This window comes from Crocuta crocuta, unplaced genomic scaffold, assembly GCF_008692635.1.
Source record: "Crocuta crocuta isolate KB4526 unplaced genomic scaffold, BGI_CrCroc_1.0 scaffold38, whole genome shotgun sequence".
Taxonomy (NCBI): Eukaryota; Metazoa; Chordata; class Mammalia; order Carnivora; family Hyaenidae; genus Crocuta; species Crocuta crocuta.
The window spans coordinates 6,039,918-6,064,015 of record NW_027532605.1 but is presented as its reverse complement, the minus strand read 5'-3'; the positions used below and the strand labels follow the sequence as shown (position 1 = coordinate 6,064,015).

Genomic DNA, 24,098 nt, shown 5'->3' with positions numbered 1-24,098 from the left:
AGGATGATTAAGAACCCCATAAACCTACACAGGATGAACATTTTTAGCTAGTATCTAAGGAAATGCTATATTTTTTCCTCAGTTATTTATTAGATTGACATTTATACAATGTCTTTTTTTTTTTTTTTTTGCTGTTTGGAGACAATTAACTTTGCTGAAAATAAGACACTACATTTTTGGAAAAATATCAACATGAATTAGTAAAAAAAAAAAAGTGATTGAATTCCAAATCATTAAATATACAAATACCATAATTGTATGGTAAATTTTATCTGCATATAATTTTTTTCCTGATTTCACATTTTTATAATAACATCTTAACATTTAAATGTTGGTATTTCCTTTCATTTAATGGAAACATTGAACATTTTTGTAAAGATTAATTTAGCATTTATAGAAAGCTATTTTAAAACATGAATAAATACATCCACTGATGGTATTTGTACTAACTTTGCCACCAAATTTATACATTTTGATTCAAAGTCTAATATCTTAAGGTTATCAGTCACAAAAGCTTTCAACTCTCTCACATAATTAAATCAAAGTCAGTAAAATTAAAATACACTGAATTTTGTAGCTCTTTCACATCTGAGTTAAATCATTTGGTCTCATTGTTCAGTAGTATTCAAATGCAAATGATACAAATGGTAATTGGAACAAGTCAGTGCCTTGTCCTTTACTAAAAGGAGAATATCTTTCTTGATCTCTTGGTACATTTTTTCATGTGCTAATATAATATATTCATCAGAAAATAATTATTTTTAGGTAAAATCAATAAAATAATTAAATCACAAAATATGAAGTATGCAAACACTAAAAACGGTGACAAGAGCAATCACTTATTGTTAAATGTTTCCATTTACCTCTGCATATACACTGTTGACAACTCAAAGGCACATATCCATTCAGGAGAATACTGGATAAAGCTTGCTAAAGCTACACAATGCTGAGATATCCAGGGATTAGAGCTCTGAGAGCTAAAGATTAGAGGCATCTAAAGTACTGTTCTGGAGATGTTGAAATAGCACGTTCATGACTCTGGAATGTGACTGATCTACTACTAAATATCATGCTGCATTAGAATGGGTTTAAATATAGTGTTTGAAGGCTTCCCCCACAAATGACATATGTTTGTGTCCAATTTTTCATTGTATCCACTGAAAATGCCATTTCAAAAATTGCATGGGGTTATGATGAACTCCATATCAAAGAAAACTAAGAATTGAATTTCTAAGTGTCTTCCATACATTTAATTAGCATACAAGTGAATGTTTACCTTTTTCTAATGTGGTCTCTGTCCTGGTCTTTAAATAATCTGCAAGAAAAACGTGTGTATCGATTACCACAAATTGTAATATAAATAAGTTATATATACATTTCAATTTTAAAAACTAGAGTGATATATTTATTACCATTAAAATTATCGTTTCCTATGTCAATAAATAACTTAAATGTCTTATTTTCTCTAAAGATTAATTTTATTTTATTTTTATTTTTTTTTATTTTTTTACAAATAGTTTATTGTCAAATTAGTTTCCACATAACACTCAGTGCTCATCCCCACAAGTGCCCTCCTCCATGCCCATCCCCCCTTCCCCCCCACATCCATCAGTCCTCAGTTTTTGTCAGCATTCAAGAGTCTCTCATGGTTTGCCTCTCTCCCTTTCCCCCACCATTTCCGCCCTTCTTCTCCCCCTTGTTCCTCCGTCAAGTTCCTCCTAATCCTCCTATATGTGCAAACATATGATATTTGTCCTTCTCTGCCTGACTTATTTCGCTCAGCATAACACCCTCAAGGTCCATCCATGTTGCTACACATGGCCAGATTTCATTGTTTCTCATTGCCATGTAGTATTCCATGGTATAGATAAACCACATCTTCTTGATCCATTCATCTGCTCTAAAGATTAATTTTAATTATTATAAATATGAAACCATCTACATTTTAACATAATACTGTCTCAAAAAGGATGCTGAAAGTTTTTAACACATTGACAAAAATAAGAATTCATGGTGAACTACATTTTCTATTCAAAAGATCTATGATTAATAGTGATTAAGATATGGGGCACCTGGGTGGCTCAGTTGGTTTAGTGTCTGACCCTTGATTTCAGCTCAGGTCATGATCTCAGAGCTTGTGAGTTCAAGCCCCACATTGGTCTCTGCGCTGACAGTGCAGAGCCTGCTTGGAATTCTCTCTCTCTCCCTCTCTCTGCCCCTCCCCTTGTTGTGCTGTCTCTGTCTCTCTCTCTCAAAGTAAATAAATGAACTTTAAACAAAAAAGATTAAGATAGAATCTACCTCTGAAACCAAGAACACACTGTATATACTGTATGTATTAGCTAACTTGAAAATAAATTATAGTTTTTAAAAAGTCATTAAGATAATGTGAAATATGAAAGTAATTCAAGCAGCCTACTTTGCTTGAATTACTTTCATATTTGCCTGAAATATGAAAACAATTTCTATAGAGAATTGAGAGTGGGGGCAGAAGATACCAGAATTATCTCCTTTCCTGATTCCTTCCCCTGCTGCATTATGTCAACTCAATTACAAGTTGTATTATTATTTCCAAGTCCAGAAGAGAAATGAAGCAAAAGGTATCTGTGACATATTTTTTGGTTTAACTTCAAAGAATTAATGGAATGACTCCTTTCAAGAGCTAGGAGGCTATTTGTCTTTGACCCACTATATAAAGGTATGGATTCTAAGTTCTAATTTAAATGATTGGTGATGAGGGGCACCTGCGTGGCTCAGTCATTTAAGCATCCCACTCTTGGTTTCGGCTGAGGTCACAATCTCACTGCGGTTCCTGAGTTCAAGGCCCATCTCCAGCCCCAACTCCAGCCAGAGGGTGTGGAGCCCTACCTCAGGCTCCATGCTGCCAGTGCAGAGCCTGCCAGGGACTCTGTTTCTCCCTCTCTCCCTGCTCTTCCCTCCTCCCCCTTTCCCTCAAATAAATAAACTTTAAACATTAATGATAGGCAATGAAATTCAAATTGGTAAAATATATGATGTTTTAATTTACTCATGTAAAAGTTAGGAAAGCTGAGTGATCCTAGTGTATAATCATTTGTTTTACACAAAAAAGGCTTTGGTCAAGGCAGCTTATAATTAGTTGTGTGGCCAGAGAGACAGAAAGGGAAAGAAAGAGAGACTGAAGACTAATTTTTAATGTTTCTTATTTGTTGAAATCAGGCTAGAAAATATGCTAGCAAGTGGGAAAATGACTATATGGACTCATTAGTAAATAGGTCTTCACGATTCTGAACAAATAAAACATGAAATGACAAAGTTAACAATAAATAGAATAGAAATTAGTATAGAATTTAGTAGAATAGAATTAGTAGAATAGAATAGTATTCATATGTTCTTTAATTCCTTGTGGAGAAAATCCCCATGAAAAACCACATGTCACAACTAGCCCAATTAATAAAATAGTAATTAATATAAATGGCAAACTTTCTAGAGCCTTTAAACCTGTTTCAGGAATTGATGCAATTCTATGAAATTAAATGTACCTCCTTTAACCTTGCTGTAGAATCTGACTGGTTAGAAAGTCAATAAGAATTTGATCACCTTCATCTAATTCTTTAATTTCCCATGCTATAATACACCTGGTTTTTCCAAAAATAATGGTCAATGATAATGTTGTTTAGGCTATGGGAGTAAAGCAACTAACCCAAAAGACAAACATGTTGAGAGCCATGTATTTGAGGCCATTTTGCAAACGTTTTATTTTTTAAAATCTATTAACTTTGTTTCTATGTCTCTATTATTACATATATAAATACACCAAACAAAATTACACATATTTGAAAACAACTATCAAAACAACTTTACATACACAAGGAGAGCTGTGCATACATATCAAACTAAACACATTGATAGTTCCTGAAATGTTTGGCTTGCTCTTATTCTCAGGCATGTAGTTTACAAGCTATAGTTCTCATTGGTCTTCCCAAATAATACAAAACTTCACCTTTCGAACCTTACTATATAATGTATAAGTCATATGATTTATTTAATGTGCCCTATGCTTATACCATTTTCCCTTTCCCTAGAAAAAGCACTGTAAAATTGATATGAATTTCTATAATGAAACATCTAATAGCATTCTGTCAACAATTTATGCTTAAGTAATTAACACATTAAATAAAAAACAATCAACAATTTCTCAAAATAATCACGTTGATTTTAGTTAATGGTAAAATATTTAGGTTCTCTGCATAAAGAAGACCATTTTTGAGAGATTTCACTCACTGCTTCTATAATATTCACAACTTATCATGTCAACTCAGCAACATGTTTTACACATGAGTACAAATCAAAACTACTTGTGAGCATGATGAAAAAAATACATAATTTAGTAGATGGAGACATGACCAAGCAAGGTAGGATAAAATGACAACATATTGATGTCTTTATTTTCTATGTTTCCAAGTGCTTTCAAGCCTATAATTGCATTATTTACTTGAAAGGATAATTCCCTTGAACAAGGGAAGTATTTGTATACATAACATTAATGGTTTTAGTCTATGTGATTAGGAAGAAACAGGTTTCACAGGAAGAAATGGAGTTTCAGAGAGTAACAAGTAATGTTCAGGATTGAAACAAAGCAAAGATTTTATCAGGTGTGTTACTTTTTCTTAATTAAACTGTTATTCTGTTTATAAAAAGAATATGTCCATCTTCATAGAAAATTAAATAACTATGGTTCTGTAGTGTCTATTTATAGACTATCTGTTCCATTGATTTCTGTCTGTCCTTATACTCACATCATCCTGCTCAAGTCCTGGAGCTGTACTGTAACTCTTGAAATAAGATAAAGTCCTATAAACTTGCTCTTTTATTCAGAATTTGTTTGCCATTTTAGGTCTTTTGTATTGCATATCAATTTTAGAGTTGACTAATTAATGTACAAACAAAAATTTGCTGGAATTTGATTGGTATAGGATAGAATTTCCAGATACATTTGGGGAGAATTTATATCTTAGTGACAATGAGCCTTTCAATCTCTTAATAGGTTTTCTATGTCTATTTATTAAAGTCTTCTTTATTTGCCAATGACTTTTAACAATGTTTTATAGATTTCATTGTATATGTTATGCACTTTTTAATTTATATCCATCCCTAAGAATTTCCTGTTATATTATTTTAAATGGAAGTGTCCTTTTAAAATTTTTGTCTAATTTTCTATTTGTTCATTGCCAGTATGTGTATATATAAATATGTACATTGTCCTTTTATCCAATAAGATTTCTAAAATCATCTGCAAGTTCTTAAAATTTTTCATGAATATATTTGAGTTTTCTCTCAGTTAGTGGGAACTCTGGGAGTTGTTCCGCTTACAAATCACTGTAATTGTTTTCTCAAGCTTATGGAATTTCATCAAATGCATGTAATTTTGTTATTTAGTGACAAATTCAAAGGGACCCTTATCTAGACTTCTTAGCTTTTTCTCTACATATGTCCATTGTCTCCCACATATTATGCCTCAGAACACAATCACCCCAGTCTCCTCTTCTCCAATTCCATATTCTCTACCAGGGAGACCACCATGCTGTTCTTGGGTTACCCTCCATTGGCTGTGGTTCAGAAGTGCCTTCATGCAGAAAGCTGAGAGACAGCAAGCCTCGCCTCACATGTCCCTTCTCTCAAAGATCACAAGCCTGCACTGCCTTTTGATCTGCAAACAGTTGCTTCATATATTTTGTCCAATTTTCTAGTCATTTATATCATGAGAGAAAGTTCAGTTCCAGTTACGCCATCATAGCTGAAGATGGAATTTCTCTTAGATTATTTTTTAGAAGCCTAGCAATGCTTTTTCTATATGCCAGCTGTATCCTTAACAGTCGCTTTCTATATAAAACACCCAGATATTCAAACAACAACATAAGTGGCTTTTGAAGATATAATAAGAAGATGGAAACAAGAGACTCATATTCTTATGCTAGGTACATAAACCTATAATGAGGTTTTAGAAGATATTATAAGCAAGGCAGTCGGCAAAGAACCAAATGACTATGTTTGATTAATTTCTAAAGGGTAACTTTTACACAGTGGTGAAATAAATGATGTGTGAATTGTGAAAAAGAAACAGGTATGTATGTATTCCAGGAAAGAGGCCAGTTGATGAAAATGTTTAGGCTGCTAAACGAAAAAGTGAGAATTACAAAGAATGAGCCAACCTGGCCTCTGAGCCAAGGTGCTGACTCTGAGTGATATTCAACTCAACACACAAGGATAGTTGGCCCAGTATGGAAGAGAATGAGGTATAGTGAATGGAAAATGATCAGGCAATCACAAAAACCAAAGGCACCGCAGAGGATCACTGAACTGCTTAATCTGTGTTAGTAACATTTCCAGCATATCTATGGAGGAGAAAAGAAGGAAATAAGTGCTCTGAGGTCAAAGAAATATATTTGCATCAGTCCTTTTCTGTCAGCTCTGGAACATACAACAAAGCACCCCACAGAGTCTGGGAGGAGAGAAGTTCTCTCTTTTCATCACACTATTTTCCCACAGGCCAAGAGCATCATGATGCCAAGGCTGTTTTGTAAAAGCTATTCTGGAAAACATTATCAAAGTGAAAATGCACAGCTGCCTGTTTTGTGAGAAAGCGAGGCACCTAGTGTTACTAACTAAAGATACCATTTCTATAATACTAGAGTTTCATTCAAATAGCTGAGAACACACTATGGGGAAATTTGGGGCTACAAATGGGGAAATAAATATAATGCAGCACCTCCTATCCCTTAAATAGCTCACAATTCAGAAGAATAAAACAGAAATAAAAGCATTAAAAATTTGACTAGCAATGATTTGGAATCTATCACCATGAGATGAGATAAAACCATAGTATAGTTTGTAAAACTCAGGAAACAATGTTGTTTTAATAGGATTAAAACAAAAGTGTTCAATAAAAGTTAACAATATAATATACACTTTTAATAGAATTGAAGCAAAATAAAGCATTCATTAAAGCTTAACAACAATATAATATATACTTTTAAACATTATTAGTAAAAATATGAAAAGTTGAGCTCAGTAACATCTACAAGGGTCAGTAAGCATAGTATTTTCTATAATATTCCAAGGTCCCAAAGAAAATGACTTAATTTACATATATATATTTCTGCTTTTTTAAAAGTGTGTTTGTTTGTTTTTGAGAGAGAGAGGGTAGGAGAGGGGCAGAGAAAGAGGGAGAGAGAATCCCAAGCAGACTATGCACTGTCAGCGCAAAGCCCGATTCAGGGCTCTAACTCAAAAACCATGAGCCCAAATCAAGAGTCAGGTACTTAACCGACTGAGCCACTCAGATGCCCTTATTTCTTCTTTCTGATGCAGTTTAGAATTTTCTAATTAGTAGCCACTGAGAGCCCGAAAGTGGATTCTCAGATTCATTATTTTGACAGGGAATAGCTGTAAAGTCACTGTACTGATAAAGGAAAGACTAAGTCAGTGTGACTAACAGTTTCTTTCCTGCCAACTTCTAGCTGCCCAGAAAGGCTGAATTATACTCACTTCATTGCAGATATAAAATCAGCGAACTTAAAGGGTTTTCTTCTTTATTATGGAGAAAAATAGAGGACAATAGTGGGGCTTAATATAATTTATAATAACTGATATAAACCACGAAAAACAATAGTTGCACATGAATGCCAAAAATGTGAGCCAAATATTCCTTGGAATGTTAAAATAGTTTTAACTTTTTTCCTGAAATTATCAAATCTATGATTAGATCTAATAACCCTAAACTTTTTTTAAAGTTAAAGGAACCTAACAGCTCCTGGTAATAAGTGTCCTCAGAAACCTACCTCCCATACATTTTTGTTCGCACTCTTCCAGGCTTTCAAATCGATTCTGATTTCCTTCACATCCCCCATAAATAAATTCTTCACACTGTTGAGTGTGAATATTGAAGAAAAATCTCATAAGGATTGCTCTGCATGGGCCATTATCCGCTTTCAAAGCACAAAATGAATGTTCAAGTTTCAGTGGTGGCAACTCATCATCTACAAGGTAAAAATAAAAGAGATATGAGCCTTCATCAACACTGCAATAATGTTCTTTATTTCTTTTCATTTCCTTTTCAGCACGTCCTAATTTATTGGAAAAAGTATGACAGAAACAACACAGGATGAAGAAACCATGACCAGTTATTCAAGATTATCAAACAGGTACACAAATTTTATAGACACACCAAATGAAACAGGTTTTATCAACTATTAAAATTTAACAATTGATTATTGATTAGTAAAGGAAAATGTAGAATAGTTTTCTAGACTCTTGTTTGCATTTGCTTAAAAATATACCAGTTGATCAATATGGAACTGAGTAGCAATTGTAAGGTAACCAGTGTGTTGACATTACAAATAAATAGAGACATCTTTTTAAATTCAACAGTTTTTAAGGGCAGACCTTCATGGACAACTCTTTGATTTGTTCTCTCTAATCCACAGTTGTGTCATTTTTTACACATAAACAACTTGTTAAAAACAATATATCTATATTCATTTATATGCATACTATATCATACTATGCTAACCAATTATGAAAATTTGTTTTGATATTACAAATACCTATATATCATGGTTCATTCTTTTACTTACCGTGGTTGGTGACAGTGTTTTAGCAATGTTGGAAAAGGTTAAACAATCCTGTTTATGTTTTAAAAAAAAATGAGGCAATTCTTTTGATCTTGTGTTAGAAGTTTTCACCTCAATAGTCAGTCATTTATTTTAGTCACAGAATAATTTCATATCTTGTGAAGGGAGTTGCACATACAGAAAACTCAACTACATTTTAAAAATTTTATCAAGTCTAATAATATTAATAGAGGCCTAATTTTAAATAAGTTGCATTTGCTTATAGACTTTATTGGTAAGATAGACACTGAAAATTCTGGCTGGTACTACCAAAATAATAAAGACCAAATGGTGCCACTTAATAAAACTTCTTGAGTATTGTCTATAATATATTTTCTAAGACATTAAGTATTCACTATGGTCACTTTTGAGGGATACTGAAATATCAGAATAACCTAAACCAATTTGCCCTTCAGAGGACAGCACTATTCTGCTAAATTAAAACTGATTAAGTCTAGGTATCTTCCCCAAAAGGGTTTTAATACACTGTGAAATAATTTACTTGGAAAAATATGAATGGATGTCATCATTTAAAAATATATAAAACATTTTAAAAGCATAAAATAAAAGAAAAAGTTTGTGTGTATAAATCATTGAGAAGAAAATCAATATTGAATTCCTGTAATTTCAAAACTGAATTTTTTGAAAGAGAAGATAGGCATATCATAAAATTTAGAATAGATAACTTTATCAAATTTCCTCTATCCTTCAGTTTTGTTATTTTAATGATCTGTGTTAAATAATGTCTAGCTTTAGCCATATTTCAGTAATGTTAAAAGTCTTTGTGACAAAATAATTGGAATATTATTTTTTTATTTTCTATATGGTTCATAAAATGATAAGTATGACCTGAAATCTTAGAAGGATTAAAAATACAGCTTTCTAGGGGCGCCTGGGTGGCTTAGTCGGTTAAGCGTCCGACTCTCTAGGTCATGATCTCGCGGTTCGTGGGTTTGAGCCCCGCGTCAGGCTCTGTGCTGACTGCCAGCTCGGAGCCTGGAGCCTATTTCAGAGTCTGTATCTCCCTCTCTCTCTGACCCTCCCCTGCTCACGCTGTCTCTCTCTCTCTCTCTCTCTCCTAGAAATAAATAAAAATATTTAAGAAAATATAAAAATACAGCTTTCTATACATAAGTTATTAATATGCTGCTTCATCCTTTCCACAGTAATTATTTATGAACCTGGGAATTTTATCTCAACCCCTAATGCAACTTTTAACCTAAAAAATCTAAGTTTAATTTATAAAATACCATATTACCATTTTTGTTTCTTTGATAACATAATTGACAGTTTTCTCACTTGAAATAAATGGAGCTGACAGAAATTATAGAATAGTAAATTTTCAGATTCCAAATGTGATAAGGTAGAATAACATAGAATAGAATATTATGACACATAGATCTTCATCTACAAAAGACATAGATACTTTCGGCACCAAACACTATTTTCATGAACTGGCTAATTAACAAGTTATAATACTGGTTAAACCTTTAATTAATTTGGATTTTATGCACGTGTGGACTTGTCGGCTTTCAGCTTCATATGGGGTTATGTGCAGTTGAAAAAATATAACTTGGGTTTTTATATGATATTTTTTAATAGTTTTTACACTAATGATATAATGTCCCAAAAGCCAATGTCTATAATATATATGTAAATAGTTTACCAAATGAGTAAATAACTATTGATTGACATATATAAATTTAAATCTCATTTCTTCTTCTTTCTAACTATGTACCTAATATTTATGCTGATGAACTTACTTGACTATGATTAGCTTTAAAATAACTCTAAAAAATTAAAAAATTAACAAATAAAATAAACTGTCTATCAAAGCATATTAAAAGTTTCTGGCAGATAATAATATGTGTACTTCAGAATTGTAATTTGCTTTAAATATTTTAGGCATCCCTAAAATTTTTAATTTTCTTAAATTATACACAGGTGTTTTTTCTATAGTTCATTACATGTTAAATATATAATAGCACTTATATATAATATATATACATTATATATAACATTATTTTATTGAGATAGTAAAATATTTTCCATAGATAAATATGTAAATATAAAGAAAAAATAATTTATGAAAAAAATGTTTCCCATTCATCACTGAACTTACAATTGTCAGTTTAAGTTCAAAAATAATTGAAAGCCTTTTCTGAGTAGTAGTATATTTGTGAATAATTGTAAGTGCTGCTTATATTACCTTTCTTAAAAATTTAGAATACTGTGACTGACATTCTGACCTGTTAAAAGTTGTGAGAAGCTAGAAACTTTGCCTTAAAGACCTTAAGCAGTGCACTTTACTGAGAGCAGACGCACGGTAAATATTATTGCATTAGCATGGTGTGTTTGTGGATGCATTTTTATGTGACTGTAAAAAATTTGACCTGTCAGTTCTATAAATATCTTATCTTAGAATAGGTCTCAGGATCTCAGGGGTCACATAAATAATTTTGAGAATTAGCTAGGAATGATAATATTCTGATGTTTTGAAGCTTATGGCTTATATCCCCTTATTTCAAAAATTCCTATAGCACTCATACAATATTATGGTCCCTGATTCACACATTAATGCTACTTCAGATCTTCACAGACCAAATGATTGAAGCAGTACTTTAGGCAGGTGCCTTTAGTACAATTCTCTACCTGTAGAACCCAGGGAGCTTTACTTAATACCGGAGTGGCTACAGGTATTTAGGAGAACTATTTATTATAAATAATAATTTATAGAAGATTTTTTTCTCACTGATGAGTCCTCTGATTTTGACTTTTGATGTATTAGTAGTCCTTTTCATCATGCCGAAACTTACTTTACATTTTCTCTATTAAGCACATACTGCTTCCTCAACTTGCTATTTAGTAATTATGCCACCAGGTGGCAGGCCACCACCACAAAAATGAAAGAGTACCATATTTATCCCTGTAGTAGTAATAACAGCTATTGTTTACGAATAATTCTGCTCCAGATATTTTGTAATTGTATTATTTAACAATTGCAACAACCTTCTGAATTAGGTATCTTTAGATACCATTTTTAAAATTATAAAATAGCAGTAGAGGAATTAATTGCTCAGTTCACACTGTAAGTGCTGGTTCTAGAACTGAACCCCACATAATTTTACACCAGATATCTCACACATTCTTAAAATTAAGTGATACTGTCATAGATCTGCATGACTGAGATTCTTAGATTGACATTTAGGTCAAGCACATAGATTTAATCCTAGAATTTCCACTCAATACATTTTTTCTCAAATTCCCTTTATAAAAAGTAAAAATGTTTCAATGATGAAAGCAGGTGATTTTACAGCAGCTTCCCAAATGAAACACTAAGAATTAACTACAAACAATATTTTATTAATTTATTATCTAGTTCTTCATCTTTACTGTTCACATTTTAATGCATTTTTCAGATGAATCATGTATTAGAATATTCTGTTGTCCTGTCAGCTTATGACCCACACTTTGCACAACATCGCTGACGTGGGGGAGTGATGAACATGCTCTTGGATATGGGGACATGACACTCCGTCCAAAAGGGATGGAAGTCTGTGTTGGTTTTTGTTTTTTTGGATAAATCCTTTTGAAAAGTAACAATGGTGTCTTGATTGCGTCAGGCAGTGCGTGGTCAGGGCAGCTGTGATAGTACATTAGTTCGCAGCAGACCCCCCTCTTCCCCCGGCCCCGACACACACACCACTCTCATGTAGCATGCAGACACTGAAGACTTGCTTACATAAACATTCAGGAAGTTCAAGGTGTGTTTGTGTGTAATAAGATACCTAAGCTTTCTGGAGGGTCAGGGAGAGTTTTCCTGAGACTTGAAACTGAGACTTGAGGCAAGTGTTAGTGACAAGGATCTGCCTAACACCAGGGAACTAGAAAACACATACAGAGCAGTGTAACAGGAATTTAATCTGATGCATCCAGACAAACAAAATTATGGTTTATATTATATCATTTTTGTCATGGATTTCTTGTATTTTATGTCTCACATTCTGAGGATTACAGTCTCACGCTCCCTTCCCCCTGTCCTGAGATATGGGATAGAGGCTCATGATAATATTTGGGGATATGTCATGTCCCTTTTATTTTTTTATGCTTTTTTTTTATTTCTAGGAGAGAGAGAGAGAGAGAGAGAGACAGCATGAGCAGGGGAGGGTCAGAGAGAGAGGGAGTCACAGACTGAAACAGGCCCCAGGCTCTGAGCTGGCAGTCAGCACAGAGCCCGACGCGGGGCTCGAACCCACGAACTGCGAGATCATGACTTAAGCGAAAGTCGGACGCTTAACCGACTAAGCCACCCAGGCGCCCCTGTCATGTCCCTTTTAAAGCCCGCATTCTCCTGGAACTTGTTTGGGAGCCTAGTTTTTTAGTGGAGCATATCTATTTAAGAGTCTACATGCTGCTTGATTCTCGCCCCAAAAAGATTTGTTTTCTCTGGCAGACAAGAACACAGCCATACGTTCTGACATAGAGCATCTGCCAGATGCCTCTATGCAGTTCACATAACAGCCATATAAACATGGTGATTTACATCCCTTAGATATAGATTAAGGCACTGGGAGTCAGAGTTTATATAACTCATCTAATTTTGCAAAGCTATTGAGTGACAAACCACACATACAAACACAGGTCTGTCTGATTTTAAATCTTATGAAAGACACCTGCTTTTTTTTTTTTTTTTAATGTTTTATTTACTTCTAGGAGAGAGAGAGAGAGACAGCGTGAGCAGGGGAGGGGCAGAGAGAGAGAGGGAGTCACAGACTGAAACAGGCTCCAGGCTCTGAGCTGGCAGTCAGCACAGAGCCCGACGCGGGGCTCGAACCCACGAACCGCGAGATCATGACCTAAGCGAAAGTCGGACGCTTAACCGACTAAGCCACCCAGGCGCCCCGACACCTGCTTTTCTTTAAATGCTCCCTGCTAATTTTCGCTCTCCCATGCTAAGAGAATTAAAAAAACAAAACAAAACAAAACAAAACAGTTTTAGTCACTACTGTTTTCTATTATAAAAAAGTTTATTGTATTTCATCCCCCTTGCTGGTTAGACTGATTAAGAAAATGTCTACTCTTCCCTTGTGAGAGAAGTGATACAACCTTATGTTTTCCTATAAGATAATTCAGTGAAATGGTGTACTTCTATGAAAAGATGGCATGACCTTGGCACAGTGTGATAAGTGGTATCTTCAAAATGGAATGGATTCTGATATGGAATCAGGTTATTGCAAGAATAATTTAAAAAAAAAAAAAAACCCTAAACCCCAAAACTGCTTAAGACTGTGCAGCCAGTCAGTTTAGTGATCTTCAAGTCTAACTTTGAGATAAATTTTCTTAGCCAGCTTAGTTTGTTCTGAATTTATCCAGAGATTTTAAACTTGGGCTTAATTATTGATGGGTTAATTCTGGTTTCTTGGCCAACTGTGGCAACAACAATTCAGGATTCTTATGGTTACTTGGTGTGCATTTTCTCAGTCTAACTGAAGAGATTAGGTTGGATGAATATTGGGAATCCTTTCTCCTCCCACTTCCCATGGGTTGCCTGCTGTTTCCCTTTTGGGACTTTATTCTCTACATTCCTTATCTGCTCAACTTCCAAAATATTGGAAGCCATCTCTTTTGATAAATGGGACAAATGAAGAATTAGAGCTTATTTCATAATATCTAAATTCTCATTTTATAAGGCACATTATAGTATTTACTTTATTAAATCGAGTTTCATCTTTAGGAAGTTTTCATAACAATTTTTTTCAGTGACTATAAATAGAGCAGTCTCCCTGTGAAACTGAGATTCTCGAGAACGTTTCTGACTCATCACTGCCTCCCCAGGACCTACCAGTCTCAGGCACATAAAATATATATATTTAGTCTTATCAAAAGGAAATATACTAAATGAAATCCCTTTAAAGAATGGTTAGATATATGAAATAAAAATGTATTTATGGAAGTCTTTTGTACATCATAAACATTCCATACAAATAGAAGCTATCACTTTGTTCACATTCTCTCACTATTACCAGTGACTTGAGACTTCTATCAAAAATTACCAATTTGCCACAAAAATACTACTTTTAAGAAAGAAGCCTACACTAACAATCAGGGTACAATCTTCTCTTTGTTCTATTGCTGATTGTTAATATTTTGTTTTTAGATACAGAGCTTCTGGGATGAGAACTAACTTGCATTAAGCCAAATCACCTACTGTTCTGGGTGACTAGGTTCTCACACTGGACTCATCTGGAAAGTTCCTATTTTGAGAATAAGGAGAGAATGGCTGAAGCCTCAGATGTCTGTAGTTTCCTTTTTCTTTTCTCACTTTTCCCAGCCAAAGGTGGCATCACAGTTCACCGAGAGCTGTTTCTACAGCACTTTACTCCCTGCAGTTGTCCAGAGATACTTCAATGTTGAGATTTTATAGCCTGAAAAAAGGAGACTGTCTTGCTCAAGTGACTTTTTTTGGGTCTAAGTTTCTTTTTTTTTTTTTTTTTTTTACATTTTACATAGAAGACATTTCCCAAGAAAAAATCACTTCTGCAAAAGTAACATTCTTCTATACACTGGAGAAAATATACTAAATTTTTGAATTACAATTGAGAGCTTTAACGAGCTGAAAAAGATGAATGCTTCTAACATTTTACCTGTAATGTCTGTATAATCTTCACCATCCTTGGCAACAGCCTTAAGAGAGGCAGAGGCACAGTTAAGCAGCAGATACACAGAAGCCCAAAAAATCTGTTCTTTCTTCATTGTAGAAATGATCTCTGAAATACAGAACCCAGATATATTTAATTAGAAGTTAATGTTGAATTACCTATGGACTCATAGGAATCTTATGCATGCCTCCACATGTAAATTTCTATGACATTTAATGTGTATTCTCACACACTTTTGTCCACAAATTCCATGAATCATATTTAAAATGTGTGCATGTAGCATTTACTACTGTAGACAAACATACTTTCAGGGCATATGACTAATATTATTCCAGTACACAGTCACATTTCAACCTCAAAAACACAAATGGAAATGGCAGTAATTGAGAGAATGGGTAAATCCTGATCAACATGGCTAAGTACGCATTAAGATCCATTTTTGTATGCAATTCTATCTGCATCAATTCTATGCAAGAGTATTGCTATTCTTCTTTCCCAGTCAGAGTTATATTTTAATATTTGGTGTATATTTTCTATTATTTCACTCATGCAGTCAATGTTCAATTCCTGACTTCACTTTCCCTTTGCTTCAGTACTTCTTTTAAAAAAGAAAGGCATTTTCCAAATTTTTGTCTTTGTTTCCTTTAAAATAGATTTATTTTTTATAACCAATTTCCTAACCAGATTTTCTATGAGAGAGCAAACAGAACTGTGGAACAATAAATGTTTAGCAGCATTCTGTTGAGTCCTTTACCCTGGTCCTTCCACCCTCAATTTAGGGAGTTATCTGATTCAAAAGAGTTTAACAGAAAAGGGACTTTAAGTGATAAACCAACCCATTTACACTCTGAGGGAAATAGATTTCAGCAGGAAAGTGAGACTTCCTTTTACAAAATGATTTAGAGATCCACAGTGAAAAAAAAAAAAGGAACACTACACTGAAATTTTTTAAAGGCTCTGTCTCCTTTGGATTCAAAAATGGAAGGAAATGTGTTCATGCAGCACAGGAAGAGAAAAAGAAGGGATGTATGCACATGTTCAGCACTGATATTATCAGTGTCAGGAAGGAAAAAAATTCTTATCTGTAAATATGCACAAATGCAAAAAAGGACATTCCATCTAAAACAATTTAGAGAATTCTATGTTTATGCCTGTAACAAATCATAGCTGCGTTATACACCATTAAGGGTATGAAGCTTTATAATAAATAATGAAATAATACCATTTTGCTTTAAACTTCATAAAAATTACTAGGGAAATGTATAGCCTATTTTCTCACAACACTTGTAAATGTTAACATACATCTGATTTTTAGTCAATAGCAGTAATACATACCTTCTATTATATTATAAACTATTTGAATCCTCAAATATGTATATATGTGTATATATATATATATAATTTTGAAGAGTCTATCAGCTAAAATTTCTAGTCTTTGTCTTGCTTCTGAAAATGTATTTTTCAAGGACTCTTCTATTTCCATTAGTTTCTTTGAGATGTACAATGCTATTGTATCTTGAGTGTAAAATATAGCATGTTTTCGTGTCCCATGGTTTAGGGAGCAGGCTGAGGTTGGGTGCCTGAAGAACTTGATGAGAATTTGGGCTCCAAACTAAGTTACTTTCTTTAAAAATATTGGCCTAGAGTGTTGTCTAACTTTAGTAGTTTTAGACTTTCCTTAGTTGTAAGAAACAGAAGGCAGCTCAGACAGTTTAGGTCAAAAGGCCATCAGCTTATTCATTCTAGACAAGGTGGAATGATCTAGGCTCAGAAATAATCTAGGCTCAGAAAGGAAAGGTTTGTTGTTGGATCTGAGAGTCTGGGAGCTGCTATTGCCAGGAGTTGCTCATTGCTACTGCACTCCTTAGAAAAGCTTTATTACCCCTCACTCAGGGCAGCCCAGCCTTCTCTACATAGTAGTATGCACAACATTGAAATTTCCCAAGTTTTAAACCTTAAAACACTCCATCAAAACAATGTGAGGGGCTCCTGGGTGGCTCAGTTGGTTAAGCGTCGGACTTCGGCTCAGGTCATGATCTCATGGTTGGTGAGTTAGAGCCCTGCGTCAGGCTCTGTGCTGACAGCTCAGAGCCTGGAGCCTGCTTCAGATTCTCTTTCCCTCTCTCTCTGCCCCTCCTCCACTCATGCTGCCTCTCTCTCAAAAATAAAAATAAAAATAAATAAATATTAGAAAATTAATGTGACTACTGCTCTTTATGGACTAGTTTCAAAAAGCTTGAGAATAGGACTGATGGTTCCAATTTGGAAGAATTGAAACTTTTGGATGCCCCACTTTTGGACCAGTACATTTAAGATGAAAAGCTGTTGGGAGACTGGAATCGATTTGAGGGAGCGGAAACAGACTTGTTTCAGGTTTGGAAAATAGGAAAATGTGGTAATATTGTAAACCTTAACATAGTATATACGTTTTAGGATGGAAAAGTATAGCTCTGAGGAGGAGTGGATTGTTGCTTCCAGAAGAAAGGAAGGGTGTCGGACAGATAAAACTATGAGAATTCACTGTAGCAGGCTATAGCAAATTAACAACTGATCCAGAATTTGAAACCAAGTTAGCAGATTACTAGTCCAGTGCTTTTTCTTCTCCACAATGTTGCCTCGGAAGATTGATCAAAAGCAATAAACCTCCCAGAGCAAAAGACTGATTTGGGCACACCACTGAAAAGCTACTATAATTTGTTATGACACTGGTGACTCCGTGATTTGTGGAGATCACTTAGCATGAACTGACTTAATTACATATCATTGTAATTAATTTCTTTTTAAAACTTCCGAAAAACATCACTAAGTTACAATACAAAATGGCAAACATGATAGCAAACCCAAACTGAAGCTGTGCATCAGTTAACTCAGTATAACTTTCTGCATTCTACTTTCTTGAATATCTGGGCCCATTAAAAATATCTACTACCCAACCTGCCATCATACAGAATGACTGATTCAAAGGAATTCAAAGATCTGAATGTGAAAGATAAAACATCAAATCTTATAAAAGAAACATAGGATAATATTTCCTGACAAGGTTGGCAAAGATTTCTGAATCAGGACATAGCACCAATTATAAAATAAATACTGTTAATGACATTTCATTAAAATCAAGAACTTCTGCTCATCAAGATAAGTACCATTAAGACACAGCAAAGGAAGTTGTGAGAAAGTGTTTGAAACTTATATATCTGAAGATTATACATTGAAAATATATAAGGAATTACAAGTAAATATCCAATTAAAATGGTTTAAGATTGAACAGGCACTTATCAAAAGATTATATGTAAATGGAAAACAAGCATATTAAAAGATACTCAACATAGTCATCAAAAAATTAAAAATAGCACTATTGTGAGATACTGCAAGGGTAGTATCTCTTATGAAAGAGATCCCACAAATATCCCTCATCCCTTTCACTGTGTGAGGACAGAGCAAGAGGTGCCAGCTGTGAACCAGGTGGGCCCTAAGTCTTCAAGTCCCCTTTAATTTCTAATTCAATATGAAGGTATTTCAGGAAGAATCTGTTATATGAATGTGTTGTGTTAGTGACTAGTGTGCATGATAAGATGTTAGGCACCAAGAGAGATTTACAAATCTAGAGGAATCCTTGACCCTTAGGAATTTACATGTAACCAACAGAGTTAAATAAAAATACAATGTTAACAACAATGCCTGGATAAATCATCATGATAATTTTTGTATATGCCAGGTACATAGCAGTGGACAATAAATGCATGTTAAATTAATTTAAATAAAAATAGTATTTATCTTTTGGGGCCAAAAACTAAAAATCCTACACTTAGCTCGGCCAGCAGCCTATGTAACCTTTGGAAATAAATTTATATTTTTAAACCTGATTTATAAAACACATGACTTTGGCTACATTGTCCTTAAATTCCATCTAAGTTCTAAAATTTTATGCATTTTAATGAACACATTTTATACACTTCACAGAATAATCTATAGTTATATAGTTTACATTTTCTATTCACTTTAGTGCTAATTTGCAGCGTCAAATTTATCCTTTTAAGTCAAGAAGTGTTCTCAGAACATGAGTTCAGCAAGATGTAATTAGTTGTTAGATAAAAATATATATTTATGTTGGAATTAAAAAACTTGAGCTTCTCAACTGTAGACTTTTATAGGATCCTCATTATTGTAATGTACAATTATATCTTCTATGGGAGAATATAGTAAATGCATTTCCAGACTTTTATGGGACTATTGTCCCATAACATAATTTTGGGAAATACTTTGACAAATAATGTTACATTTAAGGAAAAGTTCGTAGATTTTCTGAACCAGAAAAATATGAAAAAGCACAATGTGATCTGTGCTTTACTAAAATCCAGCATATATGGAAAGATGCCAAGAAGGCAAAATTTAAGTGGAATTAACAGCTAGACTGTTGCAGAAGGTCAGGGAGTTATCAGTGGAACCACAGAGAAAAGAGCAGGTGGGAGAGACTTTTTGAGTTAAGTATTGATAAAACTGAGAAATTGAATAAATACAGGATAAGAAGGGCAGATAATTCAAGTACATCCTGAGTAAATTGTTGTGCAAATCATAGAAATAGGGACACTAATATAAGTATTGATTGGTGAATATTAGGAATGAATTCAGTCTGGACAGATTGTATGTGAAGGTTATGTTTTCTAAGTGGGCCTGTATAAAAGCAGTTAAAGATTTAAGACAGGAGCTGGGAAATGTTTTGCTCTGTCATCATGATCATCATCATCATGAAGCAGGGTTATTTCACCAAGAGAAAGGGTACCCAATAAGTCATTTCCAGCTCCCCTTCAATTTTACTTCCTGTCTTTCCTATAATTGCTTGGCTTTGTGGATACTGCCTACTAATCTCTTGGCCTCACTGAAACTGCTAATTCTTGAACAAACCATATATTTTCTAGGTTTAATATTTTGAAACTACTATTTTTAATTAATTTGAGAGAAGGGTGATGAGAGGGGCAGAAGCAGAGAGAGAGAGATCGAGAGAATCCCAAGCGGGCTCCATGCTCAGTGCAGAGCCCAAAGGAGGGCTCCATCCCATGACCCTGGGATCATGACCTGAGCTGAAATTAAGAGTCACTCAACCAACTGATCCACCCAGGCACCCCCAAAACCACTATTTCTTTTTTTAAAAAAAAATTTAATGTCTTTATTTTATTTTGAGGGACAGAAACAGAGAGTGAGCAGGAGAGGGTCAGAGAGAGAGGGAGACACAGAATCTGAAGCAGGCTCCAGGCTCTGAGCTAGCTGTCAGCACAGAGCCCGATGTGAGTCTCGAACCCACGGAAAGTGAGATCATAACCGACTGAGCCACCCAGGCGCCCCCAAAACCACTATTTCTTATCATGGGAATACTCTTCTCTGAGATACTGGATTCACAGACTCCCTTCTTTAGTTAGTACCCTTTTCAATTATCCTCTCCTGCAAAAGATTTTCTTGGAGCACCATATTTAAAAAGTAACCAGCACCAGTTCCTTATCATTCTCTATCCCAATAACCTGTTTTTTAATTTTTAAGCTTCTTTGTCTCTTCATTACTGAACTATATAAGTTCTGTGTCTATTATGAACATAAAATCTTTGCCAAATAGATACATTATAAATATTTTATCTTGATTTATGGCTTAGCTCTTCATTTTCATGTGTCAAGCACCAATTTTTATTTTTAATACACTTGATTTTTAAAAATAATTCAGTAGTTCAGTAACTATCAGCATATCTAAGGAGTTGTGCAAACATTGCCCCCGTGAGATTAGAATATTTCATCACCCTATAAGGAAACTCCACACCCTTTAGCCATTTACCTCCTCCCTTCCCAATTTCCCCATTCCACATCTGTAGGTAACCATTATCTAATTTCTGTCTCTATATATCACCTAACTATAGATATTTCATATAAATGAAACAATACACTAAATGGCTTTTTGTGTCTAGCTTCTTTAATTTAGCATAAGGTTTTCAAGGTTCATCCATGCTGTAGCATGTGTCAGGACTTCACTGTATAGACACACGATAATTATCAGTTTATTAGTCAATGAGCATTTGTGCTCTTTCCACTTTTTGGATGTTAAGAATGCCATTGTGAACACTTATGCACAAGTTTCTGTGCAGACATACAGTTTCATTTCTCTTGGGTATATAACTAGAGTGGAATTACTGGATCATATGGTAATTTTATTTAATCTTTTAAGGAACTGCTAAAGCAGCTGCACCATTTCACATTCTGCTAGTAATGTCTTGCTTTGTTTTTTGAATAACACTTTTCACTACTTATATGTTTACTTGTGTACATGTTCACTGTCTACATCATTAAAGCATTTTCCATTGTGAGCATAGGCACTTTATACAGCGTTCATAATTCTGTGTTCAATAACCCAAAACTAAGTAATACGTGATAATTTGAGTATACTTTGTGAGCTAAAATTAGATTATAGTATAGATCTTTGGGTATATCCATGCAGTTTTATTTCTCCTACCAAAAAATAAAGAGATTAGAAGCAAATGTGAGAGAGTGGCCATCCATCCATATTTATTTTTCTAAATGCAATTGTCTTTTTTAAATTGCATACTCTACTTTTCTGGAAGTATGAAATATTTCAATGAAAAAAATTTTAAAGGAAATTTTTAAAGGAAGCAGTAACATGAATAGAGTAGATTTGGTGTTTGTAAAATTCTACCTAAGTAGATTTTCCAAATCAAAGGAGGAAAAAGAACAATTGCTAAAACCCAATCCAAAGAGATGGTAGTGTGTAGGAGGGATGGCTAAAAGTGTACTTAGAGGGGCACCTGAGTGGCCCAGTCAGTTAAGCCACCAAATCAGTGGCTTATTTCAGCTAAGGTCATATTCACATGATTCCTGAGGTCAAGCCTTCTGTAGTACAGTCAATGAAGAGCCAGCTTAGGATTCTCTTTCTCCCTCTCTCTCTATGACCCTCTCCTGCTCTCTTTCTCTCTTTGTGAAAATAAACAAATAAACATTTTTTAAAAGTGTACTTAGAAATAAGTAGGAGAAAGAAATGTATCATTTGATATTTCACAGTATTAATTTCACATTAATATTCTTGAGAGATTATATGAAGTGGTCTATATGAATCTAGGAAGTGAGGAGCCAAAAATGGAAAGGAAAAGGTAAGAACCTTGATATTTTCACTTGTTAAGGATATAAATTTATCTAAGAACTTTCTATCAACTATAAACCCCTTAAAAATATGGGTACTGGGGTGGTTTAGTCAGTTGAGTGTCAGACTCTTGATCTTGGCTTCGGTCATGATCCCAGGGTCATGGGATTGAGTCCTGTGTTGGGCTCCACGCTAAATGTGGAGCCTGCTTAAGATTCTTTCTCTCTCTGTCCCTCTGCCCCCCAGAAAATCTTATTCTACTTGAAGTATTATACCCATCTTAAGAAAACTGAGGCTCAGAAAAGAAGTATAATTTTTCCAAATAATGAGACAGAGCTAATATTTGTATGCATGTTTCTGTAACTCCAGAGCTCATGGTCATATCACCATACCAAACTGCCTTCCCTAGAATTGGGGAATTATGTCTTCAGCAATATATACAAAGCACTCAGCTTCTGACTGCCTACAAAGTTACTCTGATTTGCTTGGAAATTATATCACTGTAGTAGAGATGGGTATATCCCTTATGGAAACCCAGAGCCATCCAGTCAATCCAAATATTGTCCCATGCTGTGATCACAAGTAATATCTTTCCTTCCTCCCTTCCTTTTTTTCCTCTTTCTCTTCTGTTTTTCCTGTCTTCCTTCCTCCTTTCTTTCCTTCCCCCCTCTCTTCCATCCTTCCTTCCATCTCTTCTTCCTTGCTTCCTCTCACCCTCCACCTACCTTCTGTCTTTTCTCTTTTTTAGGTTTGTTTAGTGGTGAACAGAAGGAATCTGGAGTGGGACTGTGCTATGGTCTTTGTGTCCCACTACAAATTCATATGATGTCTTAACACCCCCAATACCTCAAACTGTGTTGTATTTGGAGATAAGGCCTTTAAAGAGATAATTAAGGACGAGTGAGATTGAGGCGGGTTCTAATCCAATTATGGTTGGTGTCCTTATATAAACAAGAGGAAAAATTAGTATATGATACACACAGAGGAAAGACTTACTACCTATAAGCCCAGAAGACAGGCCTCAAAAACAATCAGTCCTCATAGACACCTTCACCTTGAACTTCTAGCTTTCTAGATGTGATGAAATAAACTTCTGTTGTTTAAGCTACCCAGTCTGTGGCATACTATTTGTTATGGCAGCTGTGGCAAACTAGTACAGACAGTACAACTTCAAATACAAGGTTAGTAACTTACCAATTATGTGAATTTGACAATATACTTATCCCTTCTTTACCTCTGTTTACTCATCTATAAAATAGATATTTTACTAGAACCTACCTCACTGGGTGTGAGGGTTAAATGTGAAGGAATTAGAATGGTGACTATTCAAAAATTGAACTATTGGGGCCTCATCAAGATTAAAATCTTCTGCACGGCAAAGAAAACAATCCACAAAACTAATAGGCAACCGACAGAATGGGAAAAGATAGTTGCAAATGATATATAGAGATAAAGGGCTAGTATCCAAAATCTATAAGGAACTCACCAAACTCCACACCCGAAAAACAAACAATCCAGTGAAGAAATGGGCAGAAGACATGAACAGACACTTCTCCAAAGAGGACATCCAGATGGCTAACAGACACATGAAACGATGCTCAGCATCCCTCCTCATCAGGGAAATACAAATCAAAACCACACTGAGATACCACCTCAC

General features: G+C 34.5%; 1 protein-coding gene across 1 annotated transcript in view; it reads right to left on the bottom strand.

Annotated features, from left to right (window-relative positions):
* Nucleotides 1-24,098, bottom strand: part of TFPI (tissue factor pathway inhibitor) — a 70,890-nt gene that overhangs the window by 23,556 nt on the left and 23,236 nt on the right. The window contains exons 3-5 of the mRNA XM_077780254.1: nt 15,296-15,418; nt 7,821-8,018; nt 1,277-1,315 (exon numbers count right to left, since the gene is read on the bottom strand). Of these exons, the coding sequence (XP_077636380.1) occupies nt 1,277-1,315; nt 7,821-8,018; nt 15,296-15,404 (346 nt within the window). The 5' untranslated portion in view covers nt 15,405-15,418. The remainder of the gene's footprint in view (nt 1-1,276; nt 1,316-7,820; nt 8,019-15,295; nt 15,419-24,098) is intronic.